At 33.7% G+C, this 22,454-nt stretch overlaps 3 protein-coding genes across 5 annotated transcripts in view; 2 read left to right on the top strand and 1 right to left on the bottom strand.

Annotated features, from left to right (window-relative positions):
- Positions 1-3,019, top strand: part of LOC101745225 (probable RNA-directed DNA polymerase from transposon BS) — a 160,241-nt gene extending 157,222 nt beyond the window's left edge. For all 3 annotated transcript variants that reach the window (XM_062673335.1, XM_038016825.2, XM_038016827.2), the window contains exons 4-6: positions 1,555-1,647; positions 1,783-1,923; positions 2,000-3,019. In XM_062673335.1, coding sequence (XP_062529319.1) covers positions 1,555-1,647; positions 1,783-1,923; positions 2,000-2,805 — 1,040 coding nt within the window. In that variant the 3' untranslated portion in view covers positions 2,806-3,019. The remainder of the gene's footprint in view (positions 1-1,554; positions 1,648-1,782; positions 1,924-1,999) is intronic.
- A 468-nt stretch (positions 3,020-3,487) lies between these two features.
- On the top strand, positions 3,488-9,371 carry LOC101744933 (protein I'm not dead yet). Its single transcript, XM_038016824.2, has 14 exons — positions 3,488-3,626; positions 4,448-4,600; positions 5,079-5,194; positions 5,457-5,571; positions 5,656-5,758; positions 6,117-6,177; positions 6,563-6,688; positions 6,802-6,916; positions 7,106-7,221; positions 7,616-7,707; positions 7,784-7,876; positions 7,966-8,165; positions 8,708-8,845; positions 9,222-9,371. Exons 2-14 carry the CDS (start codon positions 4,475-4,477, stop codon positions 9,339-9,341), a joined length of 1,521 nt encoding a protein of 506 aa, XP_037872752.2. The 5' UTR covers positions 3,488-3,626; positions 4,448-4,474; the 3' UTR covers positions 9,342-9,371.
- LOC101745076 (protein I'm not dead yet) lies at positions 9,365-22,065 on the bottom strand. Its single transcript, XM_004925803.4, has 16 exons — positions 21,362-22,065; positions 20,015-20,029; positions 19,759-19,894; positions 19,078-19,230; positions 18,248-18,372; positions 18,057-18,168; positions 17,621-17,711; positions 16,364-16,424; positions 16,154-16,279; positions 15,077-15,179; positions 14,458-14,576; positions 13,527-13,618; positions 12,820-12,915; positions 11,825-12,021; positions 10,510-10,677; positions 9,365-9,889 (listed from the first exon to the last, which is right to left on the bottom strand). Exons 1-16 carry the CDS (start codon positions 21,442-21,444, stop codon positions 9,662-9,664), a joined length of 1,905 nt encoding a protein of 634 aa, XP_004925860.1. The 5' UTR covers positions 21,445-22,065; the 3' UTR covers positions 9,365-9,661.
- Between the last annotated feature and the right edge of the window lie 389 nt (positions 22,066-22,454).

Genomic DNA, 22,454 nt, shown 5'->3' with positions numbered 1-22,454 from the left:
TTTTTTTTAAACTATTATTTATTTTTTAGTTGAATTTCAATTTTTCCAATTATTTTTTAAATTTTGAATTGTCATCGGTCCTTAATAAGTATACCAAATTTTTAGTTAATCCGACGTTTTGAAGGGTGTCAAAATAATATTCAAAGATTCCGTTACAAACATACCTACATACATACCTGCGTCTGAAGCTAATAAAAGCGTATTAAAAATACAATTGGTTCAAAAGGCAAAACAACTACAACTGCACTTGATTTAACAAAAACCACTTCTATTACGTTTAGTTCAAGGCTTAATTTATAAATGTCACAGCGTACGTAGACAGGAAAGTATCACCTACATATTTCTGTCACGAAGCAGTCATACGTTCCTGTTTGTAGGGCGGGGGAGTCGTAATACAATACAATTAGGGCATCAACCTCATTTCTCAACGTACGCAGCATTCTCATTATCCTTGTGATCTATTCTAGTTATCGTTTAACACGAGATAAACAAAAACTTACGCCCAAACCCACTTTGATCACATCTTATTAATGACAACTTTGACTCTGACTTACAGAGTATCATATAAAAAGGAATCAAATCCTATTATAGATCTATAATCCTATGCGTGTTTTAAAATTATCTTGTCAAGATTATAAGTAACCAAGTTTTTTAGTTTACAACTAATAAAAAACTTCTTTTACGTCATGTTATTTAAAATAAGTTTTTTAGTGTGGATTACAACTAGGCCAACACCGAGAAAATGACGAGTTTTTAAATGTTTTTCCTTAGTGTACATACCAGAGTATTGATTTTAAGTTTATTCAGTAAGAGTTTTCAGCCCACCGTACTACTATTTATTTATATGAAACTGTTAGAGCGGTACAAGCATCAGAAGCAAATATATTACAATTCATAAGATTGAAATCAATCGCATGAATTAAAATATATTTTGTTTTCTTAGTATGAATGAAATAAATGAATGATTCGACTACGCCTTTCATTTTACGATACAGCGGCATCGAACGATATATTCCATAAAATTCAAGCCATTAAAAAACTGAATCAACATGTTTTACGATTTGTGGGTCCGTACCTACCTATAGTTGGATCGCTGGTAGTAACTTTTACAATGGGGACAGAACTTATATGTGTTGCTCGGTTACAATGCTTCGACGTTTCCCCTGTGAGCGAAGCGTGGAAATTCATTGTGCTCACGATCTATTGTCTTTCCACTTCTATTGCGTATTGTAAGGCTTGCGTCCGCAGCTGTCCGTCTATTTGTTGCGAGTCTGTTTCCTTCATTAAAAGCAACTATACCATTGTTTTACACGTCCCAGATTGTCTTTAGTCTGATCTATTTTGCTTGTTGCTGTTTATATAACAAAGAAATTTAGTCTATACAATCCATATCCATATCATAATCATATTAATGAACATTCAATTCTGTGTTTATATTATAATATCTTAGATCGTTGTTTAAACAATAGAAATCGATTCAACAAAATGTCGGTTCCCCTGTAATTGGATTTTATGTCTTATGTTTTAAGTAATCATTTTATATTTTCATTTCAGCTGGGAGTACAATATTCCGTTGTAAGGATATCCCGTACTTCCCATTATCTCAGTACATGCCTGACACCAGCGATTCGACAAATGCAATTCCATGTAAGTTTTAATTTAAATTTCCCTACGTTTGTTATATTATAAGTCTTTTAGTTATATTGACTAGTTAATATTAACTGGGTAAGATCTCTTTGCCCTTGGTGAAAAATAAAAGATTCCTTTTAAAAACCATTTCAGATGTGGTGACCCGTTCGGCTGCTCCTTTGTTGCTTGCGGTATTCACGCAAGCTGTGGGCGCGTTGTGTTGCGTCCTCGGGCACTGTGTCAAGGGACGTAGGCTTTGCACCTTCATCGCCGGAGTTATGTTCATCATTTCAGGCAAGTGCTCATAATCGTATGGTCAAATCTCTGAACACGCGACTCCTATATTCTTATCATTTCTCATTTATTTCAGGTTTAATAATGTTGACCGGAATAATTATGTACATATCGGTTTTTAAATCGCAATTAGGACACAAACTACGATACATGACATTCTTCGATGCACCCAGAATGTCTTACAGCTACGGGTATTCGTTCGGGCTATACATTGGCGGTTTTGTCGCAGCAGAGTTGGCCGGGACATCAGCGATATTTTTGTTTCTTCAGTGGTATCAAAAAGACTGGGTAACAGAGCTCACGGAAAAGGCAAAGGCTGATTGTCGTGCTTGGGATAGAGAGTATGCATTCTCAGAATTCAGAGAACGTGACTCTACAATTTTAGAAAGACGCATGATGAAGAGAGACACGTATCCTCCGTCGGGTTCGTCAGCGGCTACACCGCGTGAAGGCCGCCGCTTCATATTTGATGGCGACGAGCTCCCTCACTGTTCTATACATAAGAATAGAAGAACTAATTTAAGTTCAGCATCGCTGAAGGACTTATCGTCGTCTACCTTATACGGGTTCCCTGCAGCACCACGACCGACAGCCTGCGATAATTATTTCGAAGAATTTAAAGAAGTACCGCAGAGTGCCAATACTTTAAGTGGGTTGCGAAGCGTATCGATATTCCAATCTCAAGCGTCTGTAGCCAGCGGGAGATTTTTGGATACATCTGCTGTAGAGCCACCACCATCTCAGGAGGAAGAACTAGTGACTTTTGGAGTTGGCGCAAGAAATAACAATGGCTTGGACGAACAACAGGCTATGCGTCTTGATCGTGGCGTACACGACCGTGCTGTTGGCACCGATCCCTATCGTAGGACAACGCCCGTTTGATCCGAGATGTCGGGTTACCCACCCCCATCATAAAGCATATCGAGAAGTGATAAGTGACAATTACGTTCGTGTGCTACTACTAATTGTATTGGATTTATGTAGCAACATGAACTACGGTTGAAAGTGTCTTTCGAATTTAAGAACGTAATACGTGCATTGTGTTGATGATCTTTAATTGTTATGATTCCTTAAAATAAACACTGCCATTTGTCTATTTGTTATTTTGAGATCATGTGAAAGTAAAACTCTTTTTTTTAATAAAAATGTAAACCCTTGATTTCACCTGAGCCTACTTGAATAAGTGGCAAAAGTTTAAACAAAATATTTACCAGGTCTTTATTATACGGAGTGAAAAAGATCTGATTTCGCAATGGATAATACTGCGAAAGATAGCGATGTTAGCATACAAAACACGGATGAAGATAGTGAAGCTCTGTAAGTAAATAATTGTATCAATAAAAGGAATTTCTATTCAATGGCTTTAATTTTGTTCGGTAAAAGCAAGTCGAACTCATCTTATTAGGTGGATAAATTCTAAGAATGTTGTTTTTATTAGTCAATCTACGCACTATTGTCTAACACGAGAGCAGTTAGGGTGATCAAGATCCAGGGTTCCCAAAATAATCACAATGTGAAGATTTCCTTTAGATCAAAATAATAAATTATAAAGGACTAATAACCATAATTTTGACAGATACCATGACCCGCCAGTTACTATCTCAGAAAAGGCTATTCTGTTCTTTACTTCATCATGGCGTGGCTTAATTACGATTATAGTGCCACTAATATTGATACCGATATTGATACCGTTTCCACCAGAGGTAATGTTTTTACCATCTCTCTATACAAGATTCTACACAAGTTCTTCAAAAACGTATAAAATAGTACAAATAATTATGTAAACGACTAAAAAAAATTTTCGCTGATGCTGGGGTAGTAGTCTCGGTAGTTTTAAGTGACATCAACTGTGCTGACGTTAGTGCTGACAATAGATGGTGAGCTGGTCAATTTTAGCTGAACACCGATCGATGTTTATAAGTTACTAGTCCAACTCGACTGGTCTTTCTTGCCCATCTTTGATTTGACTACGGACACTACCAAACTTCACAGGATCGTAGTATTTTCGTCTGTCTTTGTGAGTCATAGATATTATAAAAAGTAATTTTGTGGTTTAACCTCGTGTCTTTTTACTGTAATATAATATTTTCGACGTTTTGAATAAATTGCAGTTTTCGAAGTAACGGAGGAGAGAATCAATTACTAGGCCAGTTTTCTTCGAAATCGTTTCAGAAGTTTCAGCGTCTATAGGAAACATAAACACATCGAGTTTGCTATAAAGATTATACAACCATTTATTTTTGTGATTTTCACGGCAACCTCCCATTTATTATCTTGAAACAACTAATATTTAATAGATATAAATATTATATGATTTTAATAATTTTTACTTAAGTTTATAAACTAAACGTTGTTGGATGCTTTTGCGTTGAGTTATGTTATATTTATACAAACAAATAGTTGACAGACGATGCAGTTCAGATAGGTTTTCTGTTAAAAACAAGCTTTTCTAGGAATTGTTTTAAAGTGTTGAAAAAATGTGTGAAATTTTAAAACGTTTAAGGAATTTAATTATGATTCTTAGAAATATCAATGGTGTGCATACACCCTGATGTTGATGGCTATATTTTGGGTAACGGAATGTATCCCACTACCGGTGACATCATTTTTGCCGATTCTTATCTTTCCTATGTCTGGCGTCATGGATACTGCTAAAACGTGCCGCTGCTATATGAATGTAAGCAACATTTTGAAATTGCCAATAACTATTTATAACATATAACTGCTCTGCATTGACAATAATTAATTGGAAATCAATGAAGTAATGGTTTCAGTAAGTTAAATCCTTAATCTACACAAACATAGTTCAATTGCCAACAGTGTCAGATAAGGTCGAATTCACTTCATGCAGATTATTGACAGCGGCAATGTTACGAATGTAATTTTGTCTGTCTTGAAATGTCTTCAAAATTTCGTTTGAAGAAAGATCTGCGATGGCATCTGGAATTAACCAAGAATGAAGTTCTTTCCATAGCTTAAGAAAGAAGGAACTTGATAAAACGCAACGGACGCAAGGCAAGGCGCGTAATTTTAAAGAAAACAGTTTTACTATTGATTAGCAATAGAATGGAGATGATGATTATCTTGCAGGCCGGTTTTGTACTTTTTGATACTGATTACTAACTTTTTTGCTCTAAACAACGTATTTTCCATAGGACACTATTATAATGTTTCTTGGGAGCATGATGCTGGCTGCTGCTGTCGAGCAATCTGGACTTCATAAACGATTGGCACTTTGGACCATAAGAGCTATTGGCTTATCGCATTACAAGTACATTTTGCAATATAAACTTATTATTTGTTTTATTTTTAAAACAAATCCTTCTCAAGTATCGATATTTTGTATATAATAATAAATATACTTATAGTGTTCAAGATTTAAAATAATTGTGCAAAAATTATGTAATTACTTAGGCCAATAACTGTTTTCTTGCGCAAGTAGTAATCACATTTAGTACAGAATTATACAGTAAGTATGCATTCATTTTATTACTTCTGTGTTATTTTACACAAATCGATTCCAAACTTTACAGATTGTTATTTGCAATTTCATTCATTACTATGTTCGTCTCGATGTGGATAACCAACACAGCTGCTACAACGATGATGGTCCCAATCAATAGTGCCTTATTAAAAGTTTTTGAAGACGTAAGCATAATTAATTACAAAATAACATCAACATGACATGTTTTTGCTATGTGAAGTTTTCAATCGGCATTTATTCACTTTTAGCAAAACTCTTTAAAAATGTATGAACCCAATAAGAACGGTGATATGGTTGCGACAGATTTTTCATCATGCTATTTTTGCGCTATCACATTTTCTGCGACTATAGGTAAGTAATAAATTAAATGTATCTTTATTAATACTGCAAACACGACGAACAACTAAAATACTAATAAACATACTAACGAAAAAATTTAAACATTAATAATTATCTGCTTCGTGATCCTAATAAGCATCTAAGTTTTTGATAATGGTGCCATTTATTAAAAAGTGCACTGCTTAGTACTTTTGTCCCATAATTTACATCTTCAGCAAGTCTGTGGCAAGCCCTTCCATTTGTTAACCATGTAAATAATCATAGCGGCTAAAATAGGTTTGTACTGATTACACCTGTATGTCTGTTTAGTAATTTACCTCTTTATCTATTTTATTTAGTAAATCAGAAGAAGTATTTGCTCTTGTTATAGGTGGTATTGGAACTTTAGTAGGAACAGCTACTAATCTAGTGTTTAAAGGACTGTTTTCAAGGTACCATAAAAAATCCATTCAAATTTCAAACATTCGTAAGTTTTTACAATAGAAATTTGTTCATAACGCTGGAACCTTAGGAAATTTCGACATAAGCAGTATCATGTCACATTTATAATATTAAAGAGATATAATAATAAAAATGTTCTAATCATACATTGTAGTTTAGGCTAATAGTAAATATTGTACATTAAAGTTCTAAATTTGAATTGAATTTGATTGGAATTGAATAATTCAAATTGTAATTTGAAATAATCAAATATTATTATTAGAAATATTTAATTTAAAGGCTTATATTACGGATATCATCACAAATATCCATCCAGATATATAAATAAATATATTCCAATGAGTAGTTTTCGTTTACTGTTTCTTCGTTTTTCAGAGCATTTCCACTGGCCCCAGAATATTTATCTTTCCCAAAGTTTTCTGCGTTTTCTGTACCATATATGTTACTTATGGAGTTAGCTATGTATTTTTATTTGATTATCGTGTACTTCGGATTTTTAAGGTAAGTGTTATTTGAGATATCAGTCTTTGCAAAATTTTAATTAACTAGCTAAATCTATAAAAAATGTAGAATATCTTACAAACTGTAAATATAAAAGAATACCAAATTTTCAGACCCAATAGCCAAGCTGCTAAAGATTCTGTGATCACCCCAGAAAGTATCGAAGCAGCAAAAAAGACCGTTGATAAAGATTGGGTAAATTTGGGAAAAGTAACATTTTGGGAATATGTAAGTAAAATTTGTAGTAAAGTATAATAGCTTTCTGAATAATATAAATAAATAAACATCTGTTGCTGAATACAAGTTTATTGTTCAGTACTACACCAACTACAGTGCAGTCTCAAAATTTACGATTCGTTTATTGACTGTTACTTACATAGTTTTAGTAAGTTTTGTAATTTGTCATTATTGTTACAGATGGTAATCATATTATTTGGTGGAGCAATGGTATTATTCTTTGCAAGATCCCCTCAAATTTTTCAAGGTTGGGGCGATAAAACCATCAGTTATTTCGGGATTAAAAATAACAAATTGTAAGTTATATTAATAAAACTCATCATGTTAGATTTGAAATATTATCTATATGAAATTATTTGAAATGATTATCTAATATACATTGTGTTTCTTGAATGGTTCATCCAACTTCAACGTCCGTACGTTGCTAATTGGTAATATGAGTCCATATACTTTATAACGTAAATGCTGCTCACCATATTGGCAGATCAGCTTGATGTCTTAATTGTATTGAATAACGCCTGTTGCATCGTTCAAAATAAATAAATAAAATATTATTATAGTTATAACAAATAAATAACATCAATAATACTAGAGTAGTTATTAACTAACAACATTTTAACGCTTTTAATTATTGGTAAAATTCATCACAAGTGAAACATCCTTTTAATGGAAAACACTTATTAATTTTAGCATTGGAGATTCTGTTCCCGCTATGCTAGTTTGCACTTTGATGCTTCTTCTCCCATCAAATTTAAATATTTTTAAGAACTTTAGGGCAAAATGTAAGCTACTTTTCATCTATAACTAAGATCCCCTTAAAATAGCAAGTAATTAATTATGGACTTTTATTACTTTTAGCTTACGGGGATTTAACAAAGGCACCTATATCGTCTGTATTAAACTGGAAAATAGTAAATGATACATTGCCATACAGTTTTATGTTTCTTTTAGGTAAGACGACGTAACTAATTTGAATAAGACTGTTCAGTAAAAAATCGAAATTATAAGCGGAGCAATATTAAGATTACATTACATTGCAGGAGGTGGATTTGCTCTCTCTGAAGCAGCAAAAGAAGAGTATTCAGACCTCAACGGACGAATCGGAGATGTCTTGCAAAACTTAAAGACACTACCAAATTCATTCATAATTTTTCTTATCATTACTTTTACTATTTTCATTACCAATTTTGCTTCAAACGTTGTTGTCTGCAATGTTTTGGCTCCAATAGCTATGCAGTTGGTACGACTATCACAGAGAAAACACACTTTTCTTCTTAGTTGGGCGAAGGAGCTGACAGCTAACGCGGCATTAAATGGTTACCGAAGCTAATAGACAATCACTACGTGAATGTGCCTGCCACCTTAAAACATGAGGTCTAAATCATAATTCTAATCATAACGGCTGTCTCACTATTGATAGCAAAAAGCATTGCTACTTCGTGACAGAAAGAGGAAGTGTGCAGACGCAAAAAATGCCCTAGCATCAGTAATAAATACATTTCTAACTGATCTGTCAGATCAAAATTTTTAAAAAGTAATCAAGCTTATTAATCATTTGCTGCGGTATTAGTTTAATTGAAGTGTTGATTTTTTAGGGTCAATTCTCTATTAACTTTAAACCTTTATTTTTTATAGCATGTTTTAATTATTTTGCGATAGAAACAAAAAAATGGTATTTAACTCTAAAATAAATAGCAGTTTACTATCCAATTTTGCACCTGACTCAATCACCAACTTTTACGAACTATATGAAAAATAATGGAAAAATATTTTTCATTTCAGGCCAAGCAAGTAAAGGTTAATCCGCTCTGGTATAACATAGCAGCTGGATTTTCTGCATCTTATTGCTTTTGTTTACCTGTTGGAACTCCGGGTAATCTGATAGTTCAAGGTGCTGCAGATATCCCTACTTCTAAAATGGTAGGCATTATTCTACAGCTTGGTATAATTTAGACCCAGCTCTCGTTTGGTGATTGAATTGAATTTAATTTTTATGTTATATGTACTTTAAAATAATTAAGATTGTATCTCACAAATATTATCAGTAAATATTTGTGAGATATTGGGTTAGGCGTTAAATGTGCAATAATAAATTTTAAATAATGAAGTACGACTGTAACCAAGAATAGTTATCTCAGACGTATTGTTTCTGCAGTAAGATATTATTAGTCTATACAGAAATGTATCCATAGCGTGTGAACTATAACCATGTAACTTATATTCCACCGTGTTTAAATGATATTAGTAGCTATCATAAAGATAAAATACATTAAGTTGAAAATTTATCTTCTTTTAGATGAAAGCAGGCATAGGACCAACGATTTCAACTTTAATCCTCACTTGGTTTGCTATTTACTTCTGGGCTCCAGTTATATGGCCAGATTTACATGAATATCCTTCATGGATAGGTTCCTAGTGCGAAATAAATAAAAAAAACAATTTGTAATACTGAATATTTATTTAAAACCTTAGTTACAATGCGATTACAAAATGAAACTTGTCAGTTAAACTAAAAATAAATATCCCGTTCTTCTCGAACATATTGACGAAATAACTGATAAAAAGTAGTTCACATGGGCAAGTAGCTTTTTGACAAACGTTTTATGGGCATTTAAATATTGAATATGTGACTTTGAACAAATTCAATAAATGGTTTAAACTATCAGTCCTTTATATATAAGAACAATGAAATTGCAACAAAAAAAACCTTTTCCGTCCGTTTGTTTTTCATAACGTTTACGGTTTCTTCGCTGGCGGTTTTGCTGGTCCCGGAGGAGGTGGTGTCGGCTTTGCTGCTGGTCCTGCTCCTGCGTGGGTAGTTCCATTTCCAGATGGAGAAACAGTGGCCGTGGCTACAGGCGTTATACCCTTGTCAGTGGGATCCCATAAATACGGTGCCCAATAGACCAATGCCAACCATAACACGATCAGACTGATAATAACACTACCTATAGAATATTTAGCCTAAAAAAGAAAGAAAAAAATAAACAGACGTGATTTAGTTACAAAATAGATTACACTGTCAAGAATCCCATTACTTGGTAAAATTAGCTTGGTAAAAATTTACATACACTTAAAATATTATTAACTCTTCATTGAAATATTATTAAAATAAAAATATTATTAAAATATTATTAACTCTTCATATTTATAAGTAAAATATTATATTTGATAGATAATTGTATAGTTTGGTTAAGCTCTGTTAAGTTTTAAGCTTTTGCTGCATCATTAAAATTGTCATGATACTTACTCATAAAGAACTTTTTACTTCGGACATAAGCTTCGTCAATGTTAAGAAATTTTATCAAAATTATGTATTTTGTAACATGTGTTTGTAGTGTTACTACATAGTTACACAGGTAACCCACATTACCGTAATTGTAATGTAGTGAAATAAACTATCTAATATCGCTGTTTAAAATTTTACATCCTTATTAGAAATTATATTAATTTTAAATATTGTTTTGGTGACAAACATTTATCCTTTTATATAGTTAGCTAGCTATGACGCACTGTACGGAGGCGCTACGCGTGGCTCCTTATTTATTAATTTAATATATCAAGAATACGAGATCAATACATACCATTTTTTTAACTGGAACTTTCCCAGTGTAGTGACAAAAGTAAGCAGGTGTATACATAAAAGGGAACATGTAACCAAACGAACAACCAACACCAACGCCTAGCGCACCAACATACACCTTAGACGGCCATGGATGGCTCCGGAAAACCTTTGCCTTAGGTTCAACAGCCTGAAGGAAAATTTTAAAATCATTTTATTATTTATACTACTACAATGTAGATTAACAGAAGCATTAAATCTCTGGCATAAACACATTTATTCATTTGAATGCTTTGAAGACCAACGTGGTGAAGAACAACAGTGGTAATTAATATTCAGGTATCAATGTTTATGAGGTTTGGTAGTAAGTGCTGTATTGTGGGTTGAGCTGATTTTATATGTATTATTATTATTATTCATTTTCCAAAAAAATAATAATATAATAATCATCATCATCATCATCATCATCCTTTATCTGCCCACTGCTGGACATAGGCCTTCCCCAATGTCTTCCACATAATGCGGTCCTCCGCCTTCCGCATCCAACGACTTCCCGCCGTGCGCACTAAGTCGTCAGTCCACCTGGTTGGAGGACGCCCCATGCTCCTTGTACCCATCCGTGGCCTCCATTCGAGAACTTTCCTCCCCCACCTGGCGTCGCTGGCTCGACAGATGTGACCGGCCCATTGCCACTTCAGCCTGCTAGCTTTGAGAGCTATGTCGTCGACTTTCGTTCTCCGTTGAATTTCTTCGTTCCGGATTTTGTCCCTTAGAGAAATACCTAGCATAGCTCTTTCCATCGCCCGCTGTGCGACTCTTAACTTATGGGCCAGCCCTGCCGTCAGTGTCCAGGTTTCCGCGCCGTAGGTCATAGCGGGGAGAATGCACTGGTTAAAGACTTTTGTCTTCAGGCATTGAGGAATTTGCGAGGTGAGGATTGCACGGAATTTCCCAAATGCCGACCAACCCAGTCGTATGCGTCTCTCAATCTCTGTATTGAAGTTACCCCAATTAATTAAAAAAAATAATCAGCAGCTTTAAATTATCTCACTTTTTACTAACAATCTCCATATCTATATATCAGCCTACAGATGTCCACTATTAGACACAGGCCTTCCTAACGCGCGCAACAACGATCGGCCCTGCGGTGCCTTGATCCAGTGGATAATGGCCCATTTTTTTAATTGTGGTTTAGTCAACCAAATCGTTGTTATTACCTAATTTTTTGATGAAAGTTTACAGTGACCGAGTAATGTGTAACGAGTAATCAATTTGTAACAAAATATTTTTCACAAAAATTGACTCAATAATATTATAAAAAGTCTACAAAAACGTACCATACTCAAAACAAATGGTAGAAAAGAAACACAGGCAGCTACACCAGTCATGACATTCGCAAATATGACAGTCACTAAACATACAAGGAACAATGATGTATTCCAGGATCGACCCGTAAAAGCTTTGCCAAAATGTGCACCTATAATCTTGTCTAATCCAGTATCTTGAATTGCTGCTTGTAAAGCAACACCAGACCCTAAAACAATATAAGTTTGGACGAAATTGCAATAGCGAAGACTAAAATCTTAAACGTTATATGACATCTAATAATTAGTTTGAAAGACCAAAATAAAGGGCATCGGCTAATAATTCCTATTTTCCCATAGCAGATATAAGCTAATATTTAATTACAAAATGAGATAATTACTGATAGTTTGACTATTGATAATTACTATATGGGTTTTTTGGTAAGATGGATGGATGAACTAACGGCCCACTTCGTGTTAAATAGTTACTGGAGCCCATAAGTATCAATCACGTAAATGCCAACACCGACCTTGAGACATGAGTTCTAAGTCTCAGTTTGCAACGAAGTCGTCTTGGCCTATAGGAAAAGACGCCCGGTGCCTTCCTATCGAACGATACCATGGTGTCTCGATCCCTGCGGGCAGGTATCAATTTTTCTCATGAAATACGTACATAACAAATGCTCACGATTCACTTCCACGATGAATGAATAACATCGCATAATAAAAATCAAACGTGCAAAATTATAATTTATGTAATTAGTCCTGAGTTGTAAGTGACAGTTTTTTTTTTAAGTACAACGGCTAGGCTGCCCGCCCTTCAAACCGAAACGCATATCGATGACGTCACGTTTCGAGGTATCTATGGTATTAATATCACATCGAGGTGTCTTCGAAGGTATTTACTATGAGGTAATCCTTATAGCTAATACCCAGTGTATTTTAAGGTCATTTGTTTAATTATACATTTGAAAATAAACGTAGTTTTATATAATAAGAAAAAAAACGCAGTAAAACAATGTTCTTACCAATGAGAAACATGTAGCCGTAGTTCAAATTTTTATCGACAAATCGCCACCAAAGTATGGCTGATTCTGGTTTGTTCGGTGGCAGTTCACTTCTCTCTAAAAAAATTGTAAATTATTAACAAGCTATCCATGATTTACAAAAAAAATCGGTACCTAATGCGAGTGAATTAAAAATTATATAACTGATAATATTAGGTAATATAATATATTTTAATAATACGTGAAGCAAAAACTTTGTATACCTTTTTACGAAAATTGCGCGTAGAATATAGAGAAAAAGTGCACAATGCTAATATTGTTTAAAAATAATGCATAAAAGATATGTACATTAAATCAATAAAGAAAACATTACGCACACTGCATACCGTGTATTTGACGCACACACGCATGCACACTATTTATTGTCAAACTTTTGTTCTTGACGTCTGTTGTCAAATTGAGATTAAATATTGTTTGTCTTTAGTGTAGTCTTGGCGAAATTTGTGATTATAGAAGTATAAAATACAATCATAATAGTGTAAACTTACAATTCCAATTAATTATAGTCGAATTTCGACTACTGCGGGACCTCTAGTATATTTTAATACACGACCCACCTGATGGTAAGCAGTCACTGTGGTTCATGGACATCAGCAATACCACAGCGGCTGCTTACTGCTACATAATTAAACTACACTGTTGAATTTTAGTATTCAGATTGTACTTACTTTCAGCAATTAAGAGCTTAACAAATCCAAAGCTTTTCGGTAGTATATGTAAAGCAATTACAAATAAGGCAGCAACAGTAGCGTCTTTCAAGCTGAAAACGACAATTATAAGATCATCTGATAATTGTTATAAGAAAATGGAAAATATAATATAACCTTTAATAATAATTAGCCGCGGGATATAAATTAAATTCAAAATCAAATCTATTTGTTCTACTTATATGCCAGTTAAAATAAACTTGCTTATTGTCAATATATACGACCGGATCCAAATAAAAGCTATCGTTAAGTCCAGAAAGGCTAAACAAATTCAATTTGTATGTATTTTTTTTAATTACCACTCCCCACATCATCTGTTTGTTTGATGAGTATTCATTAACTTTAATATATTCAACGTTTTGAAATATTGCTGTAAAAACACATCATAAAAGCCTAAAGTATAGGTATAATAATATCATGTTTCGTAAGGTACAACAGAGAATTTTTTTTAAATTTATGTACAGCGTATGGTGACTCGTAGAGAACATACGTGATATTATTATGTGTATTATTGTTATTACGGTAGGTGATGTAAGCAGTCTATTACATATATCACTCAAATATATAGTATATACAGATATCACTCAAATTTGACGGTTGCTCATAGATCTAAAGCTGCTGTCTGTATTCTGAAATACACTAATGCATCAAGCTTTTTAAAAACTTTCCTTGTGTATGTATCAACTATTTAATAACGTGTAATTGTTAATAAAATGCTTATATGATCTACAATAAATAATGATAAATAATAAAAATATTTAGGCAGCACCGCATATAAACATTTCAGCAATAATTTTTATCCTACCGTTAATGTGTTCTGCTAGTAATTATAAAAGATAAATTTAATACGACAAACTGGTTTTTCTAAATATAATTAAGAAGATATTTTTACCCCGGTATTTCTGGTGCCCCTTTTTCTTTACTAAAAGCAGCCCAGCCCATGTGCTCGAGAAAGCTACTCCACCGGAAGAAAAATACTATCAGAGCCAAAATCGAAAAAAATACTGTGAGCTGAAAAAAAAATTCTACGATATTATACAAATATTAATAATAATATAATGAATTAATTAATTATTGAAAAAGAAATAGTAGAATCATTTTTGCTCTCCGTAAATCGACGGGTTCAATGTTCGGAATTTGTAATACCTACATATAAAAGTACTTAAGCGATTATCTTTTAATTAAAATTTAGAACTTCACGAGTCGCAGACACAATAAAAACTACATTTACGGCATAATCTTGGGATTATGATTACCTTAATGTAAAAGTTCATTCTTCTTCACATTGTACGCACACACACACACAACATCACTGTACTTTGAAATTATCATTTTTTTTTTATTGTGACAGATAGGCATCAACAACATTGATCTTCTATTGATATAAAAATTGCTAGGTCACTTGAAATTGATTGATTTAAAATTCTTCATAATTTTTTTTAAATGAGGTCTTTTAAATTAAGTCGTGGCTAAACTAATTCAGTCATAATTGAAATTTATTCCATATTTACCTTTTCATGAACTGTAACTGATGGTGGCAATGAACTTTTATGTTTCAAAAGAGATTTTCGTAGTTCATTCATACTGTTCGAACTCATCGGCTTTCCCACAAACCTGTACATTTTAATGAAAAAAATACAGTTTTGAAATAGGAAAATGTTTAAAACCTATAGATTTTATAAGACATAACGTCTTCTCGCATTAAAACTGTATAATCTCAAAACTTACTAAAATTTACAGGAGAGTGTTTTAAGGTTTAACATGTGATATTTTTAATATTAATCATCTTTGCAACATTTATTTTTTACCAGTTGCATTATATGTCTTTTGAAGTAAGATAAAATTATGTATTAATTTTGTTAATGGTAGTCAAAATATCTCTTTTGACAATATTTATGAGAAAAATACTGGTGATACCAAATTATTCCGCATATTAATTCAATTTCGAATATTTTTGGAAATTGTACAATTTTAATGCGAAAAGACGATAAAATTAAGGGTTAAATACTATTTTAATCCTCCTAGCATATCATGCGGACTATAAAGTTCAAATGCTATAGACCAAAAATGTATTACATATACGTGCCAGGCTATAATACACCTTACCACAAGCAAATGTACCAATAAATTAGCGGTAAAAGCAGGAAGAATTTGGACACAAGAAACAAATTAAGGAATGTATCGTAGTATCAACAGCTAAAAGCGATTGGATTTGCTTACTCATGCCCCCTAATAAATATCCGGACAGACATGTATCAGTGGAAGAGCCCCCAAACTAAATAATTATGTAAACATGTAAAGAGAAAAACTGTTCAGTATCTTTTACTTTATTTGTTAACCAATGGTCTTTTTTGTTTGCTCAGTAGCTATAATGAGATTTTAGTGCTGTGGTGCTATGCTATAAAAAATTGAGGTTTTTTTTGTTTCTTTACATAAACAAAAAAATAATATTATAAGTAAATTTAATCTAAATTGTAAGGTTTTAGTGATTATTGTCGAATTTCAATAAATCATCGAACACTGGTACACATAAATATTGAATCTCACGTACCTATCTATATCCAGCATTTTGTAATAAATTCAATTACCTATTGATAAGCATCATGTGGTATGCAAAATTTAGTATGTGAATTAGCAGAGCAACCGGAAACGCAAAAGCAGAGTATTGCATGTAATTGAAAATATCCGGATATTCCGTTCCTTTTGGTGCACTCCTGAAAATGGAATTCAGCAAATGTAATCGCACATCAATTGAAATCATTCGCACAATAGTCTAGAATTATAATTCGGAATCTTACTGGCACCAGATTGCTTTAAAGCAAAGTGTAGCATACGCCGAATGCAGGATAGCCGTGCTACCTGTGAAGTAATTAGCGTAAAGTGAAATTAAAATTATTATTATTATTATTTATTGCTTAGATGGGTGGACGATTTCACAGCCCATCTGGTGTTAGGTGGTTACTGAAGCCCATAGACATCTACAACCGTAAATTCGCCACCCACCTTGAGATATAAGTTCTAAGGTCTCACTACAGTTACAACGGCTGCCCCACCCTTCAAACCGAAACGCATTACTGCTTCACGGCAGAAATAGGCAGGGTGGTGATACCTACCCGCGCGGACTCACAAGAGATCCTACCACCAGTAAATTTTATGAACAAACCGTGTTATAAATATTAGGTTCCGGTACTCATTATTAAGGGTCAAACAGGTGTCGGTTCTAACACATACGCAGAAAAAACAATTATTCTTATATACAAAATGCCAATTGTCTATCTATAAAGGTAAATATATATAATCTGAGAAGGGGAAGAAGAACAGAGATCGAGTAATATGCATGTAGAATAGGGTTCGCAGCGTATAAAATAAAATTGTCACTGTTCCAAAATCTTCGGTTATAATAATAAAGATTGATTAACACCTTTGTTACGCCTTACACATTTTTAACCGTCTTCGCCATCTTACTTTTCTCTGTAATTCTGTCTGTTACTCTCTTTTCCCTTTCTTTCCGGTTTTCTCTCACTCACATCTTAACGCTCCGTTCCACTCTTTTCATACGTTCCGTTCTTACAAAATACATAAGATCAAAGTCCAAGTAATACTGCTTAAAGACCTGTCGCATTTTTATAGCGAAGTACACATCATATATTTGCGGCAGTAATAAATATAGTAGTGGTGTAGGCTCACAAGTTTGCCGTGAAGGACAAAATCCCTTCGAAATACTGATGTGGAAGGACGTGGGAGCCCACCACAATTACATCCCAAGAGAGTCATGGACAGAGAAACATTTAAGCTGTTTCAAGGCCATGACCATGACTCTCAGTAATGAGGAAACCGACGCAAGGAGGAGGCTCACAAGATGCCCTAATACCAATTATCTTGTACTTTATATTAAAATACATTAAACCAACAGCAGCTTGTTCTTAATCAGATATTTTGGATTGAACCAAGACATGGATGTAGTATGTTGTACAGAGTCTACTTTAATCGTCACTCTAATGGGAAGTAACGTTTAGAAACTGAAGTAAAATTTAATTTTGATATTCGATAGTTACCGATAGCTGACGCGGTTTGAATGGCGTTGTTAATGATGTACCTCATCTCATCATAATCAGGCTCGCTGTCTCTATATCTTGATGTTGCAGACTAAAAAAATTTTACAGGTAAGGCATACAAAAATCTGGTTAGAAAAATTCAATTACGGTTTTTTGAAAGCCCAAGCTGGATACTCGTTTTTTTAATAATACAATTTTTTTTTATTGCTTAGGTGGGTGGATGAGCTCACAGTCCACTTGGCGTTAATTGGTTACTGGAGCCCATAGACATCTACAACGTAGACGCGCCACCCACCTTGAGATACAAGTTCTAAAGTCTCAGTATAGATATTTCATCAGTGCTTTGGGATATTGTTAACATCACAATGTTCTTTAGTAATTTTTGATGGGAATATGTGAAACTGAAAATCCGAACACGACATCAAATCGAACGTACCTGTAAATCCATAAGAGCAGGCGTTACCATTTGCGTAATCATGGATGAAGTAATCAATCTGCTACTAAACATGGATAAGAAGAAAGCCGCTGTGCTACATTTAAATACCAATCTGAAAACAAATTGTAACTCACCAATTATATTGATAACGTAAACGTAGAAAAATAGTTTAAAATTATAATATTACAAACCTTTTACCGGAAAACTGACAAGCGTCTCCAGAACACAAAAGCTTAAGCGCTATGCGACGATCCACCCCCGAATTGTTGAGCAATAAAAGCAACATTCCCGTTAGTATAAATAGCACTATATTTTCCTTTAAAATAAATATACAAAAATTAAACAGATATGTTTGGTACATAATCATGTTTCATTTGAATTATAAAACAAAAGCCCTTTGATTCAATGAACGAACGAATGCAACTTGGTTTCGGTCATACTTTTTTAAATTTACCACAATAAAATAATAATTGAATTGTTTTAAGCGGTGTAATATGTTGTGTTTTTTTTACTGGCGGTAGGACCGCACGGGTAGGTACCAACACCTTGCCTATTTCTGCCGTGAAGTAGTAATGCGTTTCGATTTGAAGGACGGGACAGCCGTTGTAACTATACTGAGACCTTAGAACTTATATCTCAAGGTGGGTGGCGCATTTACTTTAGTAACCACTTAACACCAGGTGGGCTGTGAGCTCGTCCACCCATCTAGGCAATAAAAAAAATTTAACGATATATGTAGGTGCAGTAATATTACTACGCAAATTTACAAGGCAAGCAAATAGGTGACGTAATGTGAATTAGCATGATTCAAATTTATTTAGATATAGACAATATATCCGGAATGTATTCCATATGATTAACACAATGTCAGATCGTTTTAGTGATGAGCTTCAAGCGTTATGAAATAGGAAAAATACATTTCTGGAAAAGTTAAACAGTCACACTGACGTAAAAGTAAATAAATTAAATTATGATAGTAAAACATAGGCTGTCTTTTTGATTGATAAAAATATAAACTCACATTCATATAGCAGACACAAGTCTCAATAGTGGGCATAACACCAGCCATTGGTAGAATGAAAATTGGAATCAATCCAGTTGCGGGTATGGCCACTGGCTGCAGCAGAAAGAACCACAACATCCAAAGCCACATGCATTGAACTGTGATCGAATTCTTAAAAAGAAGAGCAGTGTATAAGATATATCATTTAAAAACATTTTGTCAAATAAAACCAGTTCATAGTCTAAACTTACTAATTAGGCATCTTCTCAAGCCTTTAAATAACGCTCCAATAACAAAAAAATCTTTGACGGCTGTTCACGTATTTACATAAATAATTACAAGATTTATAACACCAAGTACATCACAAAATATAAAAGCTCAAAATCAGGAAAATAAAGTAAAATTACAAAACATCAAAACGTGGGCACAGCTAAGTAATGAACTTATTTGCCAATTCATCATCATCATCATCATCATCATTTCAGCCTATCGCCATCCACTGCTGAACATAGGCCTCTCCAATAGATTTCCAGTGCGACCGGTCCATTGCCACCTGCATCCAACGAGACCCAGCGCTTTTTACTAGGTCGTCGGTCCATCTAGTAGGTGGTAGGTGATTTTTAGACTTCTTGCCAATTCAGCTTACATCAATACGACAGATATGGTATTCGTAAATATGTAACAAAATCAATCACTTACCACTCCTTTTTTTCCCTGCCACGTTAAAGCACATATCGGTACCAGCATCCCAAAGATTCCTCTAAAGTGCATCAGCACCACGTTTTTAATTCTAGGTGCGACGCCCTTAACCGGAGTTCTAGGGTCTTTTCCACGGCTAAATAATGTTTATTTAGGTTTAAAATTTTATTTATTTACTTCACCAAGAAATGTAACTGCTTATTTAAATTTCTTTTTTCTATTTAAATCATAATATGGAAACAAAAAAAATACTTACAAAAACGACTTGATTCTGAAACAAAATTAATTAAATTAGATAGGTATTGTAAAGTTAAAAAACAAATTGATTAGGGGACTGTTTCCGTTCCAATTGCTATTACAGGGCTTTTTGAAAAGGAACACCAATTGCTCCTTACAATATTATTAAATTAAGAACTCTTTGTAAAGCACAGGAAAGTTTTTGGGAGAATGTTATAAAAATAACCAAAAATTTGCAGTCTTATAGCCAATACATATTACTTTTGGATATTTAAAACTTTCGTGACTCCTATTTTATTAAGATATCCACCCAAGAATACCCAATCTCTGAAACAATCAATGTTAACTGATACCAAAAGAACACTATGTAATCTATATAATAATACGTGAAGCAAAAACTTTGTATCCCTTTTTACGAAAATTGCGCGGACGGAGGAGTATGAAATTTTCTACACTTATAGAGAATATAGAGAAGAAGTGCACAATTCTAATATTTGTTAAAAATAATGCATAAAATATACATTAAATCAATAAAGAAAACATTACACACACTACGTATCATGTATTTGACGCACACACGCATGCATACTATTTATTGTCAAGCTTTTGTTCTTGACGCTGTGGTAAAATTGAGAATATATTAAATATTGTTTGTCTTTATTAATATTTTTTTATAGTGTAGCCTTAGCGAAATTTGTGATTATAGAAGTATAAAATACAAACATAGTACAAACTTACAATTCCAATTAATTATAGTCGAATTTCGACTGCTACGGGACCTCTATTTAATTTAGTTTTATAAAATGGTCCTGATACATCGAATTGTGAAGGGAACTAGGTTAACGAAGAAACAAATAAGAGTGGTGTAAGAAATGCAGAAGCGTGACTTTTTGAATTATTCTCATTGCATGCCATAATAATTTTTTTTTTTTTGCTTTGTTCGGTAGACGATCTCACCGCCCACCTGGTGTTAAGTGGTTACTGGACCCATAGACATCTACAACGTAAATGCGCCACCCACCTTAAGATATAAGTTGTAAGATCTCAGTATAGTTACAACGGCTGCCCCACCCTTCAAACCGAAACGCATTACTGCTTCACGGCAGAAATAGGCGGGGTGGTGGTACCTACCCGTGCGGACACACAAGAGGTCCTACCACCAGTAATTACGCAAATTATAATTTTGCGGGTTTGATTTTAATTACACGATGTTATTACTTCACCGTGGAAGCTTGAGTTTCCACGGTGACTTGAAAATGTCTTTTCTGTTTTTATTCTTCGTTATAACAAATGATTTCACTGTATCCTCGAAAATTAAAATTCAATAATTTACCATTACTTTTTCTACAAACAAAATTTTACTCACGTATCAACAATCCCTTTCCCTTCATCATCTTTATTTTTTCCACTTTTACCTTTTGCGTCGGATTTTGGAGTTTCCTTGCCCATTTTTGGTGTTTAAATCACACTCAATAATATATTTAAGGTCAGGTATATTATTATGTCACCCATCAAAAAATGCGCCATTAAAATAATAACGACGCGACATAATTTTGAAATTTCGAATTTGGTTACTGATTTCGTTTATACTTTTTGTATCAAAAAAGTTTGTACGTGATTTATATATTTTTAATCATAAACAAAATATATTCATAGGAATAAAGACCATAGAGTCCCATGACCTAGGTGGACCTTCGTAAACCTATTAGGATTTAGTTTTATTGTTATTTGGGCGATTTAAGAAATAAAAAAAATCTTACTTTGATATTTAATAAGTACATTACATAACGTCCAAGTTGAAATAAAGAGTCTGATAGACTTTTTAGCTTAAATGTGTAACAGTTAGGCCTTGAGCTAATCCACCCATCTAAGCAATAATTTTTTTATAACACAGCCCACCGAGTTTCTTACCGGATGTCAGTGGATCGCGATTCCGATCTGGTGGTAGATTCAGCCAAGCACTTGCCAGGGCAGATGTTGAAATCTCTCAGGCTAAGCCCGCTCACCAAAGCGTAAACAGTGGCACGTAAAAATACGGTTTTAATTTATAGACTCGTGCAACGGCAACTATTACTAAGCCATGACAATATTTTTAAGACTTATCCAAGCTCAAAGACATCAGGTGAATCTAATATCAAGATATTAGATATTAGAAGAAGTCCGGCTCAACAAAAGCTTACCTGTATGAGCGTGGGACAATTTTTGAAAGTAGCATGCCATTTTCTAAGTTGAAATTAGAAGATTCACAAGAAAAAAATCTATAACACAACTTAACATGGTCATCCTTTCATGCTGCTACTCATTTTTGTAAGTAGAAAGGCCTTTGAACTTTTAGCATACCATAGCAATATGTACCAATGCCAATATTCAATAAGATTCAGATTACAGAAAACCACATTTTCTGGAACTACATAAATGTTAATGTGACATAAAGGTTGAGTCATAACGGTGCCTTTCAT

This window comes from Bombyx mori, chromosome 17, assembly GCF_030269925.1.
Source record: "Bombyx mori chromosome 17, ASM3026992v2".
NCBI lineage: Eukaryota > Metazoa > Arthropoda > Insecta > Lepidoptera > Bombycidae > Bombyx > Bombyx mori.
Note: the sequence above shows the minus strand (reverse complement) of the source record. Positions and strands in the feature narration are given on the sequence as shown.

What these genes read in the sequence shown, in the direction of transcription:
- LOC101744933 (XM_038016824.2), top strand. Translation starts at nt 4,475, where the DNA reads ATGTTGATGGCTATATTTTGGGTAACGGAATGTATCCCACTACCGGTG. An exon ending in TATTAAAAGTTTTTGAAGAC is followed by an intron (nt 5,572 to 5,655) that starts GTAAGCATAATT and finishes ATTCACTTTTAG; the next exon opens with CAAAACTCTTTAAAAATGTA. An exon ending in GGGATTAAAAATAACAAATT is followed by an intron (nt 7,222 to 7,615) that starts GTAAGTTATATT and finishes TATTAATTTTAG; the next exon opens with CATTGGAGATTCTGTTCCCG.
- LOC101745076 (XM_004925803.4), bottom strand. Translation starts at nt 21,444, where the DNA reads ATGGGCAAGGAAACTCCAAAATCCGACGCAAAAGGTAAAAGTGGAAAA. An exon ending in CGGCTACATGTTTCTCATTG is followed by an intron (nt 12,022 to 12,819) that starts GTAAGAACATTG and finishes ATATTGTTTTAG; the next exon opens with GGTCTGGTGTTGCTTTACAA. An exon ending in TACCATTTGTTTTGAGTATG is followed by an intron (nt 10,678 to 11,824) that starts GTACGTTTTTGT and finishes ATTTTCCTTCAG; the next exon opens with GCTGTTGAACCTAAGGCAAA.